The following is a 21,245-nucleotide window of genomic DNA, read 5'->3' as shown; positions in this document are numbered from 1 at the left end:
CTATAATAGTGGGTCAGCATAAAAGAAAAAATGACAAATTCCAGAGAGTTCTGCAAAGATGCATTTACCTGTCTTCAAGGGCCCCTTTCAGTCATTAAGTTCCTGGCACTCTTACCATAGATACTAGAAGAGTGCACTACCCATGATCATCTTGATACACAAGATTGTCATTTTATCTGAATTGGGCAAAATACATATATTGCAGCTTCAGCACGTGCAAACACATGTGTATTGGAATAGTATGCTACCCATGATCATTTTGATGCATGCAATTACCATTTTGTCTGAACCGGGCAAAATGTATCTATTGTAGCTCCCATACATGCAAACTTATCTCTTGAAACATCAGGGTTTCTAATCACATGTACTGAATCCAGAAAAGATGTGTGACCAAATGGTGATGGCACATGCTGAGGTTGGATCCTATCAGCATTTCTACTGGAGACAAAGCGAGGAAGGGAACCCTTCTTGACCACCCAAATGGCTATGCTGGGGGGGAAGGGGTTTGTAGGACCCACAAGGACAAAAAGCTATGTAGGATGAAGCTGAACTGAAGAGGAGAATCAGGCAAGACTGAGTGGAAACACTGGTAGGATCCAACCCAAATATGCACTCTCTCAGTATGTGGGGTACGAGCAATGGAAACATAACAACTAAATGGGACAAATGTATTACGCTCTCGGATAAAAAGTTACTTTTTTACTGTAAAAATTTACAAAGTAAATGGGGATCGTTTGGCCCAATTCACTTCTAGAAACTCCCCATACAGTATCCTCATTCTTCGCAGGTCACAACATTTCGCAGTTCTTTTTATACCCTTAGTGGCTTGCTCGGTTTTGTTTTGTTTTTTTGTACAGCTCAGCCTTCTGGTTCCCTGAGCAGTCATAACTCAGCAAGGGCTATGTGGGGACCATGAAGGCACTGTGGCACAATGTAGCCAATCATATCTAGCTACATTACAACCTTGCTTAGGGCCAATGTTTTGCCCTTGATTTAAATTGATGGGAAGAGAGGAGAGAACATTTCAGTGGCTGAAGTAAACAAGCCACATATCTACCTGGTTTCCTTGGCAACATGGATGAGCTCCTGTCCCACATTTTTACACCGCTTCAGGCTTCCAAAAATTCCAAAAGGGGAGTGGATCTTTTGGAGAGATGTGAAAACTCTGGCAAAAATTTGCCTCCACCTTTTGCTTGAAGTGTAATCACATTTTCGGGGGGGGGGGGGGCTTCTCCTGATATAGTTGTTCCAAAACTTCATGAAATCATACACCCCTTGTAAATTTAACAAATCTTAGCTGTAACTAGAAAGGACTGATGGTCCACATGGATAAAACTGGTAGAAGTTAATTCACAGCCATTCTACTTGAGATCCTAGGAACTGAACACACTTTTGGGACCTTGTTCCTAAGCCTGTGAGCTGAGGCTCTGAACTTCCACCATAATTTGAACATTGCCCACTCCCCAATTTTAGTGGCTCCTATGGCTCCACATTTTGGGAAGCCCTAATGATTCATGGACTTATCCCTAAACAATTTATAACTTCATTCTTAATCCTGCTGTTGCCAAAATATAAGCAATAGGGATGGGCACAGACCTGAATCCAAGACAAATTTCAGACCAAACTTTGGCTGGTTAATAAACCCCAGACTGAAGTTTGGGGAAAGAGTTCCCCCCCTCCCAAATCTTAGAGCATCCCCAGTGCAATGTGCCCATGTGATGATGTCACTTCCAGGTGACATCATCATGTTGAGCATGCTGTGTGCCAATGGAGCTTTTGGGAGGTGGGGTTCCCCCTGCCAGTCAGCTCCATGCTGGCAGGTTGGGGGCCCCCAAACCAGGAGCTTGGCAGCCCTACTTCTGGATGGTGAAGGCATCAGGGGGCCAAACACCCAAACCTAGCAGAAGTTTGTTGAGTGTTCAGGGAAGGCTCTTTCCCTGAACCTCAGTTTGGGGTTTGTGAACCAGCCAAAGTTTGGTCTGAACTTTGGCTTGAGTTCAGGTCTGGGCCCATCCCTTTTGCTTATATTTTGGCAATAGCGGGTTTAAGAAAGAAGTGATATTAGGGCTTCCCAAAATGTGGAACCATTGGGAGTAAGCAATGCTCAAATTATGGTGGAAGTCTGCAGCCCCAGTTCACAGGTTTAGGAATTAGGCCCCAAAAGTGTTTTGTGGGTGCGAACAGAGTCCCCCACAAGACCAAGGTAGAACTTAGCAACCCTATCCAGAAGTGATGTGAGCATGCTGCCCCACATTCTCATGTCACTTCTGGGTAATGCAGCTTGTTGGGGTAGCACCTGATGCCAACCAGAAGTGGCATGGATGTGTTGGGGGGCTGATATGCTTGCATCACTTCTAAATGCTGAAGGTGCACCAGGGGGACCCTGAACTGAATCAGTTCAGTCTGCTTGGGTGTTTGGTTTGGGTGTTCAGTTTATTTTATTTATTTATTATTTATAGCCCGCCCTTTTCTCAGATGGGTTCTGAGTGGGTCACAACAGTCAATAATACAAGGTTAAAATCAGATACATATAATAAAACAATACGCAATCTAAAAACAATATAACAGTCTGAAAAGTTTGGGGCTGCCCAGATTGTGACCCCTGAACCGGGCTTTCCCCGTCTGTGCCCATCCCTAATAAGCAACAAGCATGACTGGAGAAAGAGCACGAGGTAGGGGATATAAGAAATTGGAGCAGATCAAGGTGATTATCCTGGCTGTTAGTTCCTCCCCAAATTTCTCATGAGAGCCAGAGAGGATATGCTGTCAAGTCTCTGACATTTCGTTCCCTGGGAAGCCCATTTCCATGGTGGCTTTCTGCAAATTATTCATGATGTTACCTGCAGGACAAGCACTGGCAGAGGCTGAGAAATGTAGGGGCGTCCACCACTTATTAAAATCAGCCTCTGCAGCTTCAGCAAAAGAACAGTCAGGAAAGACCAGCAGCACCACCTTGCCTAACCAATTATGCCAGGCAATGAAAGGTGAAATCAGAAAAAAGGGAAGAACTAGTTTCATAAATCTGAAAAAGGGCTTCAAAAGCCGCCCGAACAAATGAGGAAATGGTTTCATTATGAGTCAGGGGAGCAGCTGCAGCTCAGTGGTGAATCATCTCGGCTTGGCAAGCAGAAGGTCCACCATTCAAGCCTTGGCATGTCTCATTAAAGGGTAGCAGGTGTCAGTAGAGACCTTTCTCTTCTCAAAACAGCATGTACTGGTCAAAGTTGATAGCACAGAACTTGGTTGGCTGGTAGTCTGAATCTATAGCTGATAGCACTGAACACTGTTGGCCAATGGTGAGAGTCTGTAGCTGATAACACTGTGAATGTGGTTGCTAATTATCTGAATTTGTAGCTGATAGCACTGAACTTGGTTAGCCAATGGTCTAAATCTGTAGCTGACAGCACAGAATTTGGTTGGCCAGTGATCTAAATCTGTAGCTGACAGCACTGAATTTGGTTAGCCAATGGTCTAAATCTGTAGCTGACAGCACAGAATTTGGTTGGCCAATGGTCCAAGTCTGTAGGCGGCACCTTCAAGGCTCTGTGCTGCATTGTTCAGTGGGTAAACCAAAAGTCAAACTTTATTCAAACCTCAGAGATGTTGGGAAAAAAGATTTGAGGTGAGAGACTTTCTGCTATTATCATGAACCTAGGGCAACTATGTAAGGTGGTGGTGGACCGATGAACTTTCTACTACACTGTAGCGCAAAAAAAGTGAGATGTGTTCATTCAAGGTCCATTATGCAGATAAGCACATCTATGAATCATTTTCAACAATCTGTTATTTATTTTCTTATGTCATTTCTTAATCTACAACTATTGACTTTGCTACTAACAATGAGAGATTTCAGGGTGGAGTTTGGATAGAGAACATGGAAATGGACACACTAGAATAACACATCACTCTTGGTTTCCCACCGCCTCCATTCCCAGCAATGGCATGGGTCCCAGCCTCTGCCACAAGGCCCATCTCATCTCCTGACACCCCCACCCCCAAATGACAGCAAGCCCAGCAGCATCTGACCTCTGCTACCTGGCCAACCATGGCTACCATTAACCTCACTGCTGGAGCGGCTACCTGAGGAACCATGTGCAGGAAATTAAAGAGGTTTTTTTGGGGAGGGGGGGTAAACCCCCCAATGTATTTTTTAACTCTTTAGATTTCTCTGCAAACCTGGGAAGTCCCCCAGGTTTGCAGATCTATCCGCTTTGGGTAAGTATGGCTCCAATCCACAGATTAAGATATCTGCAGATGGAGCCGCACTTTTGCTATTTATACATATCTGCACAACATGGCAGGGACTTGCTGTACACTGCTGATGCTATGCCTATTTTCTCTCTAGCCCAGATTTCTGAAAGGAAATGGGTAGCATTTCCTTACTAGACAATGCAAAACCAGATTGAAAAAGGCAAATCTAGCCATGTTCCATGTGCCTCATTTGTGGCTGCCTCAGTTATGCTGTTTTCCAGAGTATACTTCAAAAGATCCTGCAAAGCCCTCACGTTTCAAATTCAGCATAAAGCAAAACAACTGGATCACATTAGGAGTAAAAAAATCATTTATATACATGCTTATTTGCACAATGGACCATGAACCCGTTTTTTTTAAGGGAGGTACAACATTTCTTTTAATGTGGAAAACCAGCTGTTGGAAGAGGGGGATTAGCAAGTTCTTTTTCTTGACCTGCAACTGTGGGCCATGGAAACAAATTCAGTCAAGTGAGCCCCACCTATCAGCTAAAGCACGACAGCCCAGATGCTGGCTGATCAGCTCAGCAAGAACTGGGTCCAAGTCATCATTGGTGGTAGAAATTGCCATCAAGTAACAGTTGACTTATGGTGACCCTCGTAGGTTTTCATGAGAAGAGACAAACGGAGGTGGTTTGCCATTACTGGACTCTGCCTAGCAACCCTAGACTTCCTCCATAGTCTCCCATCCAAATTCTGACCAGGGCTGATCCTGCTTAGCTTCTGAGATCTGATGAGATCAGGCTAGGCTGGGCCATCTAGGTCAAGATCATATTATCGTTCCTACAGATTAAAAAAACTCACTCCTCTCAGATTCTCACAATCGTTCCTGTTTCTTCACATGTTCTCCAGAATACCCCAAAGCCCATCTTATCACGTAACATATAAGAACAGGAGCCAACTTATACTTGGCTGTGGCTCAGTGGCAGAGCATTTGCTTTGCATGCAGAGGGTCCCAGCTTCAATTCCTGGCATCTCCAGTTCAAAGGATCAGGGACAGATTATGTGAAAGATCTCCACCCAAAACTTTGGAAAGCCATTGCAGTCACAGTAGACAATACTGGCTTTGAGCAATTCATAAGACAGCTTAATGTGCATGCCTGTGTAAACTCTTTCTTAATGGTGTAATTCAGGGCATTTTTTGTAGCAGGAACTCCTTTGCTTATTAGGCCACACACCCCTGATGTAGCCAAGCCTCCAGGAGCTTACAGGGCTCTTTGTATAAGGGCCTACTGTAAGCTCCAGGAGGACTGGTGACATCAGGGGTTTGTGGCCTAATATGTAAAGGAGTTCCTGCTACAAAAAAAAGCCTTGGTCTAATTCAGGGATAGGAAACCTTTTTTCTGCCAAGGACCATATGGATATTTATAACATCATTCGCAGGCCATAAAAAATTATCAACTTACAAAACAGTGCTCCGCCAAGGGAGAATAATTCAGGCCAGCAAAATTAATGCAAATAATTGCTTTTCTATTTGAAGTCATGTGGGGAGAGCCTAATCTGGCACATACACACACACCCGGCCCACTACCCTAGGCAAATGCATAGGTCCAGGGCTTTTTTGTAGAAAAAGCCCAGCAGGAAGTAGTATATTAGACCACATCCCCTAATATTAGCATATTAGGTCACACACTCATTAGAAGAAGAATTGCAGATTTATACCCTGCCCTTTTCTCTGAATCAGAGACTCAGAGTGGCTTACAATCTCCTATATCTTCTCCCTCCACAATAGACACCCTGTGAGGTGGGTGGTGCTGAGAGGGCTCACACAACAGCTGACCTTTCAAGGACGACCTCTGCCAGAGCTATGGCTGACCCAAGGCCATTCCAGCACGTGCAAGTGGAGGAGTGGGGAATCAAACCTGGTTCTCCCAGATAAGAGTCCACGCACTTAACCACTACATCAAACTGACTCTCTTAGCATATTAGGCCACACCATCAGGGATAATCAAGTGCAAACTAAATAGTGGCAGTAACTTTTCCAGGCCCTGCAGCAATTCTGGCCAGCCAGCCAGGCCCCAGGGAGGCTGCCGCACAGTACATCTAGGCCCTGTGATCCCTGCCTGGCCCTGGGGAGGCTGCTGCACAGCGCGGCTGGGCCCCACAATCCTCACTGGCCAGTCAGGCCCCAGGGAGGCTGCCACATGGCTCGGTTTGCCCCAGCAATCACTGGGGCCCACACCAAGTGACCTCGAGGGCCGCATACGGCCCTCGGGATGGAGGATCCCCACCCCTTGTCTAATTAAAGAAAAATCAAAAGAAGAACCACACATCCATCACCAATCTATCCAACATATGCTCAAAACACAGTTGGTTCCCCAGCATGGCATTTCTCATGCTTCTCACCCGTGTTATATTCTGGACTCGGAAAAGGCGAGTGATAACATCCTCATCTGTGGCTCTAGAAACATATTCGACTTCCATAGGACCATACTGCTGGAGTCCCGGCTCTGGCCAATATTGCATACAAGGCTGAAGAAAGAGAAAGAGGATAGAGTGTGAATGGGTGACAATACAAACTGTGATTGTTTGAACTTAAAATGTACAGGGTACAAACTATCTAGGTAGTCCAGTAGTGCATTGTTTAGCCGAAAAGCTTCACTTAAACTCACATGACAAAGATCTTTGCGAGGTCAGAACATTCCACAAGTGATAATGCTTTACTCCATAGTAAACAGACTGATATCTGTATAAAGGTGTAAGCCACCTGCATAAGCTGCCTTGAGCCAAGGAGGAAAGGTAGGGTGGAATTTTGGGGGTATTTTTATGTGTGTGTGTGTGTATGCACACCTGGAAATCATGGTGACCTCTGATGACTGACCCCTACTGGGAGCCTGGAAGATATTCAGAGAGGTGGTTGAATTCAGCCTGTCCCTGCCCTCACAGCTCTGGTATTCCAAGGAGATCTCCCATCCAAGTACTTGCTAAAGTCGATCCTCCTTAGCTTTCAAGATCTGATGAGATGGGGACTGCCTGGGCTATCCAGGTCAGGACTGGGTATAAATGTTTTGATCATCAAGTAAATAAAATAAGGCGACCAAATCACCAAAACTAAGGTTGCCAACATGGAGGTGGGAGGGGTTGAAGTTCTCCCAGAATTACAACTGATCTCCAGACTAGAGAAATCAGTTCCCCAGGAGAAAATGGCAGCTTCAGCAAGCAGACCCCCCCTTCCAGAGCCACATCCCCACTGAAGGCCCTTTCCTCCTTAAATTCTTCCCTCTTCAGGGATCACCCCCAAATCTTCAGGAATTTCCCAAAACAGAGTTGACTGTTGGCAGACCTAGGCCACACATGTAAAAGATTGACCCAGTTGGGGGACTGCAATACACAAGAGAAAAATGGCTTCATGAATGAACCAAAAGAAAAATGAAGCAATGAAAATCCTGTGAATTTAGCAATGAAGATCCTGTGAATTTACGATGACAGCAATGAAGATCCTGTGAATTTAGGGAAAGGTGTTTGTGAGTTTCCTGCATTGCGCAGGGGGCTGGACTAGATGACCCTGGAGGTCCCTTCCAACTCTATGATTCTATAAAAAATACTGATTTCTCACTAGCAGTCACTCCGCCACCGAGTTTCTGCTTTCCTTGGAGCAAGTGACCGATCCCCACTAGTCACTGCGCTGCCACATTTTGATTTGCAGCTCCCTCCAATTTCCCTCACAGCTTCTGGATCACCAAAACAGAAGCCATAGTTGCTGCAGGGAAAATTGGAGAGAACCATGAGTCAAAATGTGCGGCAACTAGTGGGGAATCGGTCGCTTGCTCCAAAGAAAGCAGAAGCCTGGGGTGGGGGTGGAGTGACTGCTAGTAAGGAATCGGTAAAAGAACGACTTGCATCCTAGAGATTCTGGAAAGGATGTCAAATCCTGAAGAATGACAATTCTAGCAACTAGCATCCTTTTAGTAAGGCATTGCTCAAAGGCAAAAACTGAAACAAAATCAGGATGGTGGTTTCCCAAGGGCAAGGAACAGAAATCATAGTAAATTGGGACAGCTGGAAGGTCTGCGTGCTTCCAGCCAAAAAGACTGGAGTCTGTAATCTTCCTCCTGCTGAGCTGAAAGTAAATTCCGACTTGGAAATATCAACATGAACTTTAATATTCCTAGACATCGCTGGTGCCAGAGGAGGAAGATCGCTGATAGCAAAGTATCCGCCCCTTGTTATCTCTCATCTGGCCACATGGCTGATGTATTGCTCAATTCAGGGGTCACAGATGTGATTGTTTGCAAGCCGCAGCAGCCGGGAAACCAGCGTCAATACAAAATATATGATGTTTGTCATTGCACTTTAACAAAACATTTAGCATTTCAGGCCTTCGGACAGCCTGGGCCTAGCTGCATGGCAAATGCGTTTGAGAAATAATTGGTTATTAATAGGGGCTATAAATCTCTTTGATCTCGATGCCTTCCAGACTCGGAGCTATAATTTGGATATTAAAACTTCCTTCGGCAAGACATAGTTCAAGCGAGGGATATACCCTCTAAGTCACCTTTCAAAAGCCGCTCGCTGCAAAGGCTGATTTATTGGCTGTTGGTGTTAAACTGGGTAAACATTTAAGATCTGGCTAAACAGCATTATGCGGACATCCCTCAAAGAATAAAATATCCAGTGGGGAGGGTCAAAACAGGATAATGAAGAAATAAAAGAGGAAGAGCTGCATCAAAAAGATAAGGGTAGAGTAGAAAGCCATAGGAAAGCTGTAGGAAAGCCTCTGAAACTAGGAAAAAATTATTAGGGTTTGTAGAATCTTTCGGGCTCAAGTGCCGTGTTCTACTGGAGAAAGTTTTTCTTCCAGACATTTCGCTCTCGGCTGCGGAGAACATCCTCAGTGGCGTTGCAGCCGGAGCAGGCGCTCTGACCTTCTTGGCTGCTGTGCATTGAGTGAGGCCAGGGCTGCTGGAGAGCTGCTATTTCTAGGCTGGAGGGGGTGTGGTGAAAGGGCAATAGGTTTGTGGATGTGCCCATTGTTTGGTGGGGCTTCCTGGAAGGGTAGTGATAAGGAAACTGGCTGTTGAATGTGACCATTGTTCTGTGTTAATTGCTGGGAGGGTTGGAAGGGAAGCCCCACCAATCAATGGGTACATCCACAAACCTATTGCCCTTTCACCACACCCCCTCCAGCCTAGAAATAGCAGCTCTCCAGCAGCCCTGGCCTCACTCAATGCACAGCAGCTAAGAAGGTCAGAGCGCCTGCTCCGGCTGCAACGCCACTGAGGATGTTCTCCGCAGCCGAGAACGAAACGTCTGGAAGAAAAACTTTCTCCAGTAGAACATGGCACTTGAGCCCGAAAGATTCTACAAACCCTAATGATGTTACCAGCCGTGAAAACCTGAAATCTAGGAAAAAATTGTTTGGAACTGCTGCCTTATAGTGAGTCAGACCATTGGTCAATTTAGCCTGGTCTCAGCATCTCAGGAAGTGATATGCCTCTTGTAGCAGGAACTCCTTTGCATATTAGGCCACACACCCCTGAGGTAGCCATCCTCTTGGAGTTTAAGCTCTTGGAGGATTGGCTAAATCAGGGGTGTGTGACCTAATATGCAAAGGAGTTCCTGCCACAAAAAAAGCCTTGTGCCTCTCTCAACATCTGCTACTTGAGATGTTGGGGACTGAATTGGGGCAGGACTTTCGAGATGTAAAGTACATCTTACCATCAATGCTCCCTCTAAGCTGTGGAGTGTTGTGAGCAAAAAAATTCTGCTTCATGAGCTACTGGTATTAAAGTTGTGAATGAGCAATTGGGCTACTGTATAACTAGTTTGCTCTAGGCCATCTGTCCTGAGCCAAGATAAAAATGTGTGAATCAGAGGTTTGTGAGCTAGCTCACACTAACTCAGCTTAGAGGGAACACTGCTTATCATAAGAACATAAGAGAAGCCATGTTGGATCAGGCCAATGGCCCATCAAGTCCAACACTCTGTGTCACACAGTGGCAAAAAATTTTATATACACACATACACTGTGGCTAATAGCCACCGATGGACCTGTGCTCCATATTTCTATCTAAACCCCTCTTGAAGGTGGCCATACTTGTGGCCGCCACCACCTCCTGTGGCAGTGAATTCCACATGTTAATCACCCTTTGGGTGAAGAAGTACTTCCTTTTATCCGTTTTAACCTGTCTGCTCAGCAATTTCATCGAATGCCCACGAGTTCTTGTATTGTGAGAAAGGGAGAAAAGTACTTCTTTCTCTACTTTCTCCATCCCATGCATTATCTTGTAAACCTCTATCATGTCACCCCGCAGTCGACGTTTCTCCAAACTAAAGAGTCCCAAGCGTTTCAACCTTTCTTCATAGGGAAAGTGCTCCAGCCCTTTAATCATTCTAGTTGCCCTTCTCTGGACTTTCTCCAATGCTATAATATCCTTTTTGAGGTGCGGCGACCAGAACTGCACACAGTACTCCAAATGAGACCGCACCATCGATTTATATCATGATGCTGCTGCTGTTTTTTCCAAATTGTTGCTTTCACAGTAAAATTATTTACTCTGACAGTAGTATCATGGGTGGTGCACGATTTATTAAAACATAACAAATACAATGCACTCAAACATCTGCTCTGAATCTGACTTACCATGCGTGGGAAGTTGAGGCAGTGTGACAGAGTACATATTCCAGAACCATTTATGAAAATGGTAGGATTGATTATGGCCACTGCCTCATAGGAATGCAAGCAGTGCGGTCAAAGAATATGCAAGGCATACTGGGAATCAAAGTAGATGACACTGGAGAACCCGCCGCAAGCCTTCATGAGCGCCCTCTATCGCTTTAGACCAAATATTAACTCGGGGCTTGTTATGCATGGTAGTCGAAAGTGCCATTAAGTTACAACTGATTTGTAGTAACGTCATAGAGTTTAACAGGACACAAGACAAGCGTAGGTGGTTTGCCATGGCAACCTGGCCTTCCTTGGTGGTCTCCCATCCAAGTAACCACCAGGGCTGACCCTGCTTGGCTTCTGACAGCTGACAAGATCAGGCTAGCCTGGGTCATCCAGGACAGGGCCATTTCCCCTCAGGCATCTGAAATCTACACTAAGGTCTGTCATCCCCTTACAAATAACTCTTGGATTATGATGTCTGCCTGATATAAAAAACAAGTTGTACAAACAATTGACTTTTTATAATCCAAATTCAGTAGCTACGAACTTCAACAATAGAACAAAGTTTGAGTCCAGTGGAACCATTAAGACCAATGAAGTTTCATTCGGGCATCTGAAGAAGTGTGCATGCACACAAAAGCTTACACTCAGAATTAAACTCGATCGCATTTTAAAACTGGACTCACTTAGTTCTATTGCTTCAGACCAGCCTGGCTACCCACCCGAATCAAACTTCAACCATGTTGGGAGAAGGCCATTCTGTATGGTTATCTGAACTTGTGAGGTCACAAGGTCTCTTGTGTGAACTAGCAACACTGCCCACAGCTACGAAATTCAGTGCCAGACTTTGATGATGTTAGAAACTGCAAGCAAAAGGAATTTAAAAGCTAGGAAAACCTATGCACCAGGGGAGAGCTGTTGAAGCTGATGGATTTCCAGGATGAACATGAAAATGAGTTGCTATTGAGTTGCAATTGACTCATGGTGACCCTGTTCACAGGGCGTTCCAAGCAACAGGAAAGCAGAGGTGGTTTACTATTGCCTTCTTTTGTGTACCAACTTGAGTCTTCCTTGGTGTTCCTCCATTCAACCCAATTCTGCTTAGCTTCCAAGCTCTGATGAGCTCAAGCTAAGCTGGGCTATTCAGGCAGCTAAATACAAATTAATTAACAAAAATTCCTAAATTACCTTAATGCTCTGGCACCTATTAAACTTGTCATAGCTTAGGACCTCAGTAAGCCTTAATCTTGCCCCAGCATTGTCTCATCTTCATTGACACACACACACATCCCCCACAAAAAATTCCATCAACCTTGGTCTAACATAGCTGCTTTGATTTCTTTCCATGCCAGTTGCTTCTAGAGTTAATTTCACTCCTGAATAAACTCCCTCCGGCCTTGCAGAATTACCAGGCCTCCTGGGTAAAGGTAGCATCAGGGATAATGTTTATTTTCCCCTGTTCTGTTATTTAAGCACACAGTAGTGCTCTTTAGCTCAGCAAGCGAGGCTGGCAAAGGAACACCGCTCTTCACCCGAGGGGGGCCTTTAATTCATTCGTGTGCTTACTTCTCCGGCAGCGTAACAACTGTAGGTTTGGGTCATTTGCACTGAAGTGGCTGATCTCAACTCATAAAATAATCCAGTTAATGAAGTCTTCTCCAGACGTCCATTAAGAGTCTGTAATACTAAATTTATGTTGGGAAAAAAATCCAATACGTTTTTCGGTCAAATTAACATTACGGGCAAGTAATGGGCTTTTAAAACTGCGCTGGAGCTGGAGAGAATGTTTTAAGAATCTGGAAAGGGGGTGATCAAAGTTAGAATGCCTCCTGGCATATTGAGAATCCATCATCTAGTCCCTTTCTATCCATAGGGTTTGTAGTGGCCTAAATGGTCATATTAGATCTGTATTTGCAATATATTGTATAAGTAATATACCAAATCCATTATTTTCTTCTTGTCATCGAGTCACAGACAGCTTGTGATGATTCTGAAGAGATTTCAATGCAAGAGATGTTCAGAGGTGGTTTGCCATTGCCTGCCTCTGCATAATGACCTTGGGCTTCCTCGGAGGTCTCCTAATCATGTGTGAACCTGAGGCAACCCTGGTTAGCTTCTGAGTTCTTATGAGATGGGTTATCTGGGTTTAGGGCACAAGATCCATTGGAAGTCTCTTATCAAAAAGATCGCTTTGAGCTCTGTTCACATGACCAAATACTGAAAATATGAATTCCATTGAATACTTAAGTTAGGGGTGGCCAAACTTGCTAAACATAAGAGCCATATAGAATAAATATCAGGTGCTTGAGAGCCGCAAGACGGAAGGAAGGAAGGAAGGAAGGAAGGAAGGAAGGAAGGAAGGAAGGAAGGAAGGAAGGAAGGAAGGAAGGAAGGAAGGAAGGAAGGAAGGAAGGGAGGGAGGGAGGGAGGGAGGGAGGGAGGGAGGGAGGGAGGGAGGGAGGGAGGAAGGAAGGAAGGAAGGAAGGAAGGAAGGAAGGAAGGAAGGAAGGAAGGAAGGAAGGAAGGAAGGAAGGAAGGAAGGAAGGAAGGAAGGAAGGAAGGAAGGAAGGAAGGAAGGAAGGAAGGAAGGAAGGAAGGAAGGAAGGAAGGAAGGAAAACAGATGGGGGAAGAAGAGGTCGAAAGCAACTTTAATTTTAAATGCATTCTCCAAGCTGCCAACTGGCTGGGCTTGGAGATGTGATTTAAAGAAAAATGTCTTCTCCAAGCCAAATGATGTGGTGGTGGTGGGGGGGGGGGGTTGAGAGCCACACAATATGTGTGAAAGAGCTACATGTGGCTCCCGAGCTGGAGTTTGGCCACCCCTGACTTAAGCACATTTACCCAGAAGTCATTCCTATTGTGAGAGAGGAACTTTCTAATGACAATGTTTAGCCTAAGTCTTTAGACTTAAGTAGACATGCCATGTCACCTGGTTCAGTAACATCTCTAATCAGGATAAAGTGGTGACTTGAATACATACTTACCCAGACATTGGTGTTGAAGCTATTTTGACCTTTCACGGATGGCTTTCCACTCAAATTCTCAGTACTGGAGCCACCCTGCAATCTACTTGTCTTTGGTAAAATATTGTTCATCTCATTAGGATACAGAATGCTGAACAACGTGCATTAAATCTCAACAACTTCTGAAAAATGGGACACTGTTTTAGATGCAAAATGTGTGTGATGATAATAAAGCAGCATGCGCTTATGGCATAGAAATGGGGGGAAAATCTACTGTTCTGCATTATCAGGAAGTGAGTCTTTTGGAAAGCATATTTCATAAACTCTTTGGCACAACACGCCGCTGCCGGCTTTTGAAATGGATTATTCACTGCAAGACTATGAACCTGTTGCTCATCTAAGCAGAAAAGCAGGGCTGTTTTTTTGTAGCAGGGTCTCCTTTGCATATTAGGCCACAAACCTCTGATGTAGCCAGTCCTCCTGGAGCTTGCAGTAGGCCCTGTACTAAAAGCCCTGTAAGCTCTTGGCTACATCAGGGCTGGGCTGTAGCCAGGATTTCATGTTTGGTGGGGCCCACAGCAGGATCTGTTGTTTGAGGGGGGGCCACCGAGACCCTGGGCTCTCCGCACTGTAAGCTTCCTTGAGTTCCACAAGCTAACCCCCCCCCCCCCTTTGCCTGGGCAGTCACAGTAGCTCTGGTCTCCCCCACCCCTTTCTTATGTGCCCCTCTCTCAGAGAGACAGAGACCTCTTGACTCTCCCCCACCCCCCTTGCTCAGCAAAGTGTGTTAGGGAAGGGGAAAAGAAAAAGTGAAAAGACCTGCAGCAATGTTACTACTTGTTCAGAATGGCGGTGAGCAAAGGGGATAGATTGGGAGCCCTCCAATGGAGGGTCCATATTGTTGGAAGAGGGGAGTTGAAAGGATGGGTCTGACCCCTCCCAGGCCCCACTGTAGCTACGGGCCTGGATCAGGGGTGTGTGGCCTAATATGCAAAGGAGTTCCTGCTACAAAAAAAGTCCTGAGGAAAAGAAATTTTATTCAATCAGGTAGTGGAGGTGGATGGAAGCATGTCTCTTGTGGTAAACCCTCATTTTTTGATTTCATATGTAAACTACAGTAGCCCTGCCCTGGATGGCCTAGGCTAGCCCTATTTTGTCAGAACTCAGAAGCTAAGCAGGGTTGGCCCTAGTTAGTACTTGGATGGGAGACCACCAAGGAAGTCCAGGCTTGGTATGCAGAAATGGGCAATGCCAAAAAAACCATTTAAACCTCTCTTGCCTTGACAATCCTGTGGGGTCACTGAAAGGCGGCTAGGACCTAGTGGCACATTTTACCACCAAACAATAGGAAGGAACTAGATGGAACCAGAAAACATCCTTAAGTGTCTCTAGATACCAAGATCAAGATAATTCATACTATTATTTTCTTTATTATGGATGTGGAAATAGGACAACAAAGAAAGTTGAGAGGAAGACAATTGATTGATTTGAAATGTGGTGTTGAAGGTGATCTTTACAGATACCACGGACTGCCAAAAAGACAAACCAGTGGCTTCTAGGTCAAATCAAGTCTGAATTCTCCCTTGAAGCTAAATGACTAAACTGAGGCTATTGTACTTTAGACACATGAAAAGTCAAGACTCACTGGGAAAGGTAATAACACCAGAAAAAAGCTGAAGGCAATAGGAAAAGAGGGAGATCCACCACGCGATGAGTTGGCTCAATAAAGAAGGCACAGTCTCCAGTTTGAAAGACCCTAACATGGCTCAAAAACATTTCTAAGGCTTAGAACATTTCAGAGATTATTAATTCTTAGAGTTGCCATAACACATGGCACATAACATACTCACACAAAGAAAAAGGAGCACAGCAAAGTGATGCTGTTACACCTTCTTGCAATTCTCATCACGGCTTTTGATATAAAGAACAAATTACACGGGAGATGGGATATCTGTAACTCCTCCTCCCCACTTCAGAAAGCAGGTGGTGGGAGATATGGGCTGGGGCCACTTTACTTGGAAGGAGGATATATGTATTTTCCCCTCCCTGTTTTTCTGAACAAACTGCTGCCCCCATCCTGACTGCCTCAGCTCTGGCAAGAATATGAAAAAGACTGGTATCTGAATTGTACCCGTCTTTTGTTGTAATGCTAAAACAAAGAGGGGAGGGTCTGGGCAGGGTTCGTATTAGCCGGCTGGCCTCGGCTAGCCTGACCTTGTCAAATCTCAGGAGTTAAGCAGGGTCAGCCCTGGCTAAGATTTAAATAGGAGCCCACCAAAGATGTCCAGGGATGCTAAACGGAGGCAGGCAATGTTAAACCACCTTGGAACATCTCTTGTCTTGAAAACCCATCAAAGCCGCCATCAGTCGACTGTGATTTAATGGCACTTTCCACAACCAATTAATAACTTGGGCCTAAGAGCCTGTGAAAACTTGTAGCCAGTTCTAACAACCACAGGAGGTAACCACTTGTAGGTAATCCTTTAACAAGATTGCATGCACTTCAATCAGACTGCCGTTCTAATTGTAGGCTCATATACATAAATTGCAGTAGGTACCCCCACCGTGTACTCCCAAAATATTTTTGCAGGAAAAATTCATCACCATCAGGGGAAGGGGTTATCTGTCACTCACCCAGGCAGAGTTGGATTGGTTGAGCTGGTTCAGCATGATAATAGAGGTGCAGCCGTAGTCATAGACCAGCCTCCAGAAGTCAGTGATGGTATTCTGCAGCGGGTGCAAAGTCACGATGAAGGCAGCGCTCTTCGTGTAGCTCTAAAGGGGAGCAAGCAGAAACAGGGCATAAAGACAGAGCAGCACCCAAGAAAGTGGAGAGAGGAGCAATCAGGGATGCACACCAAAGCTATTTTCTGTTTCTTTTCATTATGGGGCCAAGTCGCTGCAAATGGTTTCCATTCTGGCTATTCCCTTTGGCATTTCGTTGTGATGTTTGGGAAGGAAAAAATCGACCATAATTTCATCCCAAGCACCAGATAACTGTGAAGGCAGCTGTGACGGTGAAACTGAATCACAGCTGGCATAAGATTTGCAGAAATATTTCTAGCAACAGCCAGCAACTCTGAGAGCGCCCAGCAGCAATTTGGTGTGTTGCATATACCATCTCAGACCTCATCAGACTTCTGCTCTGTTTGATATCAAAAACATATCTATGGGAATCCGTTAGAAGCCTTCAGTTTTCATGGCAAAAGATGGAAATGGTATGTCATGTGCAACGTGACAGCATAACTTAGGGGCTGCAGCTAGGAGGGAGAAAAAGGGCAAAACCGCCTCCCTGCTCTGTGATGGAAGCGGCAGGAGGGAGATTCCACTCCCTGTTCCTCATCTTCTCTTTAGCCCCTGAAGTTGCACAGCTGTTTGCCTAGACCAGTCTCATGTCCTTAGGACAAAACATTTGTGAGCATTTTTTTAAAACATTTGTGGGGATTTAGATGGACTGCAGGACTAGGATTGCAGGGCTGCAGGCTGGAACACCTAGAAGCATTTGGGAGGTGAGGGGACATCTTGGCATGCAGTGTTATAACACTGAGAGTCAGGGCCATAGCCAGGATTTCACATTTGGTGGGGCCAGGGGGGGTCACCCAGTTTGGTGGTGACGAGCGGCAGTGAGCAAAGGGAGCAGATTGGAGCCCCCCCCCCAGTGGAGGGGCCATACAGATGGAAGTGGGGGGTTGAATGGAGTGGCCTGGCCCCCCTGTAGCTACAGGCCTGCTGGAAGTGGTTTAACAGTTTTCACTGGAAGTGATGTCATAATATTGGGGGGGGGGCACTAGGATTCACAAAAACTCCATGGTCAAACCATAGAGTATTTTGGCAAACCCTAGAACATCCCTCTTTAGATCTTGACATCATAAATAGACTTCACAAGAAGTGATGTCATATGCCAGCAAAATGCCAGCGTCCTCCCATTTCGTCACCATTTTCCTTTGATCAGCCTTTTTGGTGCCGAAAGGTAACACTGGAGTTTGCTGAGAAGTAGCCGGCAAACCTGTGCTCGACAGAGGTTAATGCTCTGTCTGCCCCATTTTCTGCCTGTGCTTACTAGGACACAAACCACTATCCTGGAATGTTGGGAATGAAATCAGGGTTGGGGAATGCAGGGAGTGAGGTGAATGCTTCCTGACCCCAGTTAACCCTCTCCTCAAAGCATTTTCTCCCATACTGCATGTGATCGGAGTACGTCTGCAGCCTCCTGGTGGGGCCTGCAGATCTTCTGAAATTAGAGCTCATCTCTAGAGGATAGAGACAAGTTCTGCTAGAAAAAATGGGAGTATGTGCCATTATATCCTGTCCTCCCCAGGCTCCACTCTCAAATCTCCAGAAATTTGCCAACTGGGAGTTGGCAACCCTAGATGGGCGTGATTAAGAAGAAGAAAAAACCTCCCCTGCATTATGTTGCTAATTACTTATCTATTCTCCAAACCTTAAAGCTATCCTACCTGTAACATGGCACAGGTTGTTAATTCAAGACTCTCTACAAGAAGAAAGAGGAGGAGGAGAACAACAAGAAGAAAGGTTTTTATACCCTGCTTTTCTCTGCCTGGAAAAGTCTCAAAGTGGCTTACAATCTCCATCCCTTCCACTCCCCACAAGAGGTACCTTGAGGTAAGCGGGGCTGAGGGACTTCTGAGAGAACTGTGACTGGCCTAAGCAGGCTTCACGTGGAGTAGTGGAGAACAGGGATGCCAGACTCCATGTGGGACCTGGAAATCCCCTGTGATTACAGCTCATCTCCAGACTACAGGGTTCAGTTCTCCAGGAGAAAATGGGTGCTACAGAGGGTGGACTCTATAGCATTGTACCCCATTGAGGTCCCTGTCTCCCTCCGGCTTCATCCTTAAATCTCGAGCAATTTCCCATCCTGGATCTGGCAGCCCTACCCCCCATCCCCCGCCAGTATTCAGGGAGGGCCTGGCAACCCATGTGGGGAATCAAACCCGGTTCTCCAGATTAGAGTCCGGTGCTCTTAACCACTATACCACACCAGAGATATGAGCAACTCTGTTTACATTATTTGTGCTTGCTGGATCTTTCACCTCCCCAGATGCTGGAAAGTGTGGCCTTAATGCTTCCTCCCAGCCCTCTAACGTTACGTCTCTAACAACTCGCCTGCGGTGAGAAAACACACTACTTAGATCCAGGCCAGAGCCCCACGGCGGATTGAACTAAATTGAAGGGTGAGAGAGGCCAAAGATATGAGAGAGCCCCGTTCTCACTGTGGACTGAATGCCCAGCAAGCTGAAAATTGTAAAAAATATATGCTTCAATCCATTAATACTGCCAGACGGAGGAAAAGCGCACACACTTTATGCTCTCAGATCTCATTTTTTTTTTTAAAAAAAGAATTCTATTCCCCTAACTGGAAACAGTCACCTTTGATCTAAGAACAAGCATGAAAAATGTCAGCCCAATGGATCATTTCCCCCCCACACACAGGAAGTGATATTCTTGGGATAATAAGGGCATGTCACAAAACGGAGCTCTTAAAACTATCCTACGGCCCACCTGGCCTGTCATATCTCTTGGGAATGAGAGGAAGGGAAAAACACAGCAAAGAAGTCAGAGATACGGAAAGCAGGGCAGGCTCCTCCAAGTCTTAACTTCTAAGAAAGGTTGTCTTGGGTGGAGGGAGGGAGAGGATGGCCTTGCGAAAGAAGAAACAAGCAGCCTCTTAACTTCGAAGGTAAAGACTTTAGGATGCTTGTTAGCGGTTCAAAAGGAGCAGAAGCTTTTAGGGGCACCTGCAGAGAGAGAACAGACAATCCAGCCTCAGATCGCCTTTATCTGCCGGCTCTTCACCCTCCTCAAGAGTCCTTGAAACAACTATTATAAGCTCAAGCAACAGGGCTCCTGTGTTGAGAAAAGATTTCCCAGCTTTTATGTCCTTTTTGAGATCACGTGCCTCATTGGTCGCTTTTTCCCATCGACCCTAGGTTGAATTTTTACCCAACTGATTTTGGGTCAGCATCTTCCGATAGGATGCTGGGCATGTTCCCCTCCCCCCAAAAAAACCCCCTACATTGTTTTAAAAAATTAAACAGGCAGCTGAGTGGCATAAAAACGAGGCAAGAATTACAGGGAATTCCCTGGACTGTTTCTTAATGGAGACAACAAGACTGGTTTCTCTTCATGCTTCAAGATTCTGAGTGTATAAAAAGGAATTATAGAATCTAGTTACCTGATCTACAGAGAATGGGGAGCGGGCAGAACAAGAAACTGAGAGATTATGGGGGCCCTGATATGCATGGCGAGTCTGTCCTGCAGAGCCGAAAGCATTAATTGATTAACTGGTGTGTTTAAATCAATTATTGGAGCCAGCTGTCGGGGCTCACTCTCAACTAACCTCCTGATCAGTCTCCCTGTTCCTCTGCCAGTACTCTCTTTCTGCAACCTCTCTCTCCTACCGTGCAGCTACAGGAGAACTTTGATTCTCCTGTGACCTTTTATAATGTTACACTGATGTCTTTGATATCAGCAGTTAAAATAGCCAAAGACAGGCAGCAGGCCCTGTGCATCTCTACCACAGAAAGAGTTCCTACATGCACACAAAATGTACGTAAAGCCTCCGTATGCATGAATGGAAACCCTAAGTCCTCTGTGTGCACAGAACGTAGGCTGCACACAAATGGCCTTGGATCCCAGCTAGAATTTCTGCAAGCTGAAAGGGAGGGAATTCCTCAGGGCAAGGAAGGGTGATGTTAGTAGATTCCCACCTATTGTGGCAGACCAAGCACAGCCTGAAATGCAGTTCCTTGGGGATGAGGAACCCTCCAGGAAGAGCTTGGGAACAAATCAGAAGTCTCCTTTGGGAGGGGGTAATGGGCAAAAAAATTCACTCTCTCCTTCCACTTGCATGAGATCCAAGTAGGGTTGCTGGGACTGACTCAGGAAATATCCGGAGACTTCAAGGAGCGAGGTTGTGACAAGCACGACTGTACTCCGAAGGAGTTCTGGCCCTTACATTTAAACGGATTGTGTTGCTTTTAATGCCTTCTTTCCACTAGAAATAATGGAGGATAGGGGCACCTTTTGGGGGGGCTCATAGAATTGGACCCTCTGGTCCAATCTTTTTGAAACTTGGGGGGGGGGGGGTTGTTTGGAGGAGAGACACCAGATGCTATGCTGAAAATTTTGTGCCTCTACCTCAGAATACAGCCCCCCCCAGATACCCACAGATCAATTCTCTATTATACCCTATGGAGACTAGTCTCCATAGGGAATAATAGAGTGCCCAGTGGACATTTCCCTCCCCTGCCCCCCACTTTCTAATAACCTTGAAGTGGGGGGAGGGCCTGCAAACTGGGGGGTCCCCTGCCCCTACCTGGAGAGTGGCAACCCTAGATCCTAGCCATCAACAGGAACTCTTGATCTGCATTACACATTGGCCTGATGGATGAGCCAAC

General features: G+C 45.7%; 1 protein-coding gene across 12 annotated transcripts in view; it reads right to left on the bottom strand.

Annotated features, from left to right (window-relative positions):
- PTPRU (protein tyrosine phosphatase receptor type U) overlaps positions 1-21,245 on the bottom strand; it is a 495,642-nt gene that overhangs the window by 15,652 nt on the left and 458,745 nt on the right. For all 12 annotated transcript variants that reach the window (XM_060257887.1, XM_060257891.1, XM_060257888.1 and 9 more), the window contains 2 exons: positions 16,459-16,599; positions 6,597-6,722 (listed from right to left, as the gene is read on the bottom strand). In XM_060257887.1, the coding sequence (XP_060113870.1) occupies positions 6,597-6,722; positions 16,459-16,599 (267 nt within the window). The remainder of the gene's footprint in view (positions 1-6,596; positions 6,723-16,458; positions 16,600-21,245) is intronic.

The sequence above is a fragment of the Heteronotia binoei genome, chromosome 17 (genome assembly GCF_032191835.1).
Source record: "Heteronotia binoei isolate CCM8104 ecotype False Entrance Well chromosome 17, APGP_CSIRO_Hbin_v1, whole genome shotgun sequence".
Classification (NCBI taxonomy): Eukaryota; Metazoa; Chordata; class Lepidosauria; order Squamata; family Gekkonidae; genus Heteronotia; species Heteronotia binoei.
The sequence above is the reverse complement of the archived record's forward strand: the minus strand, read 5'-3'. Positions and strand labels throughout refer to the sequence as shown.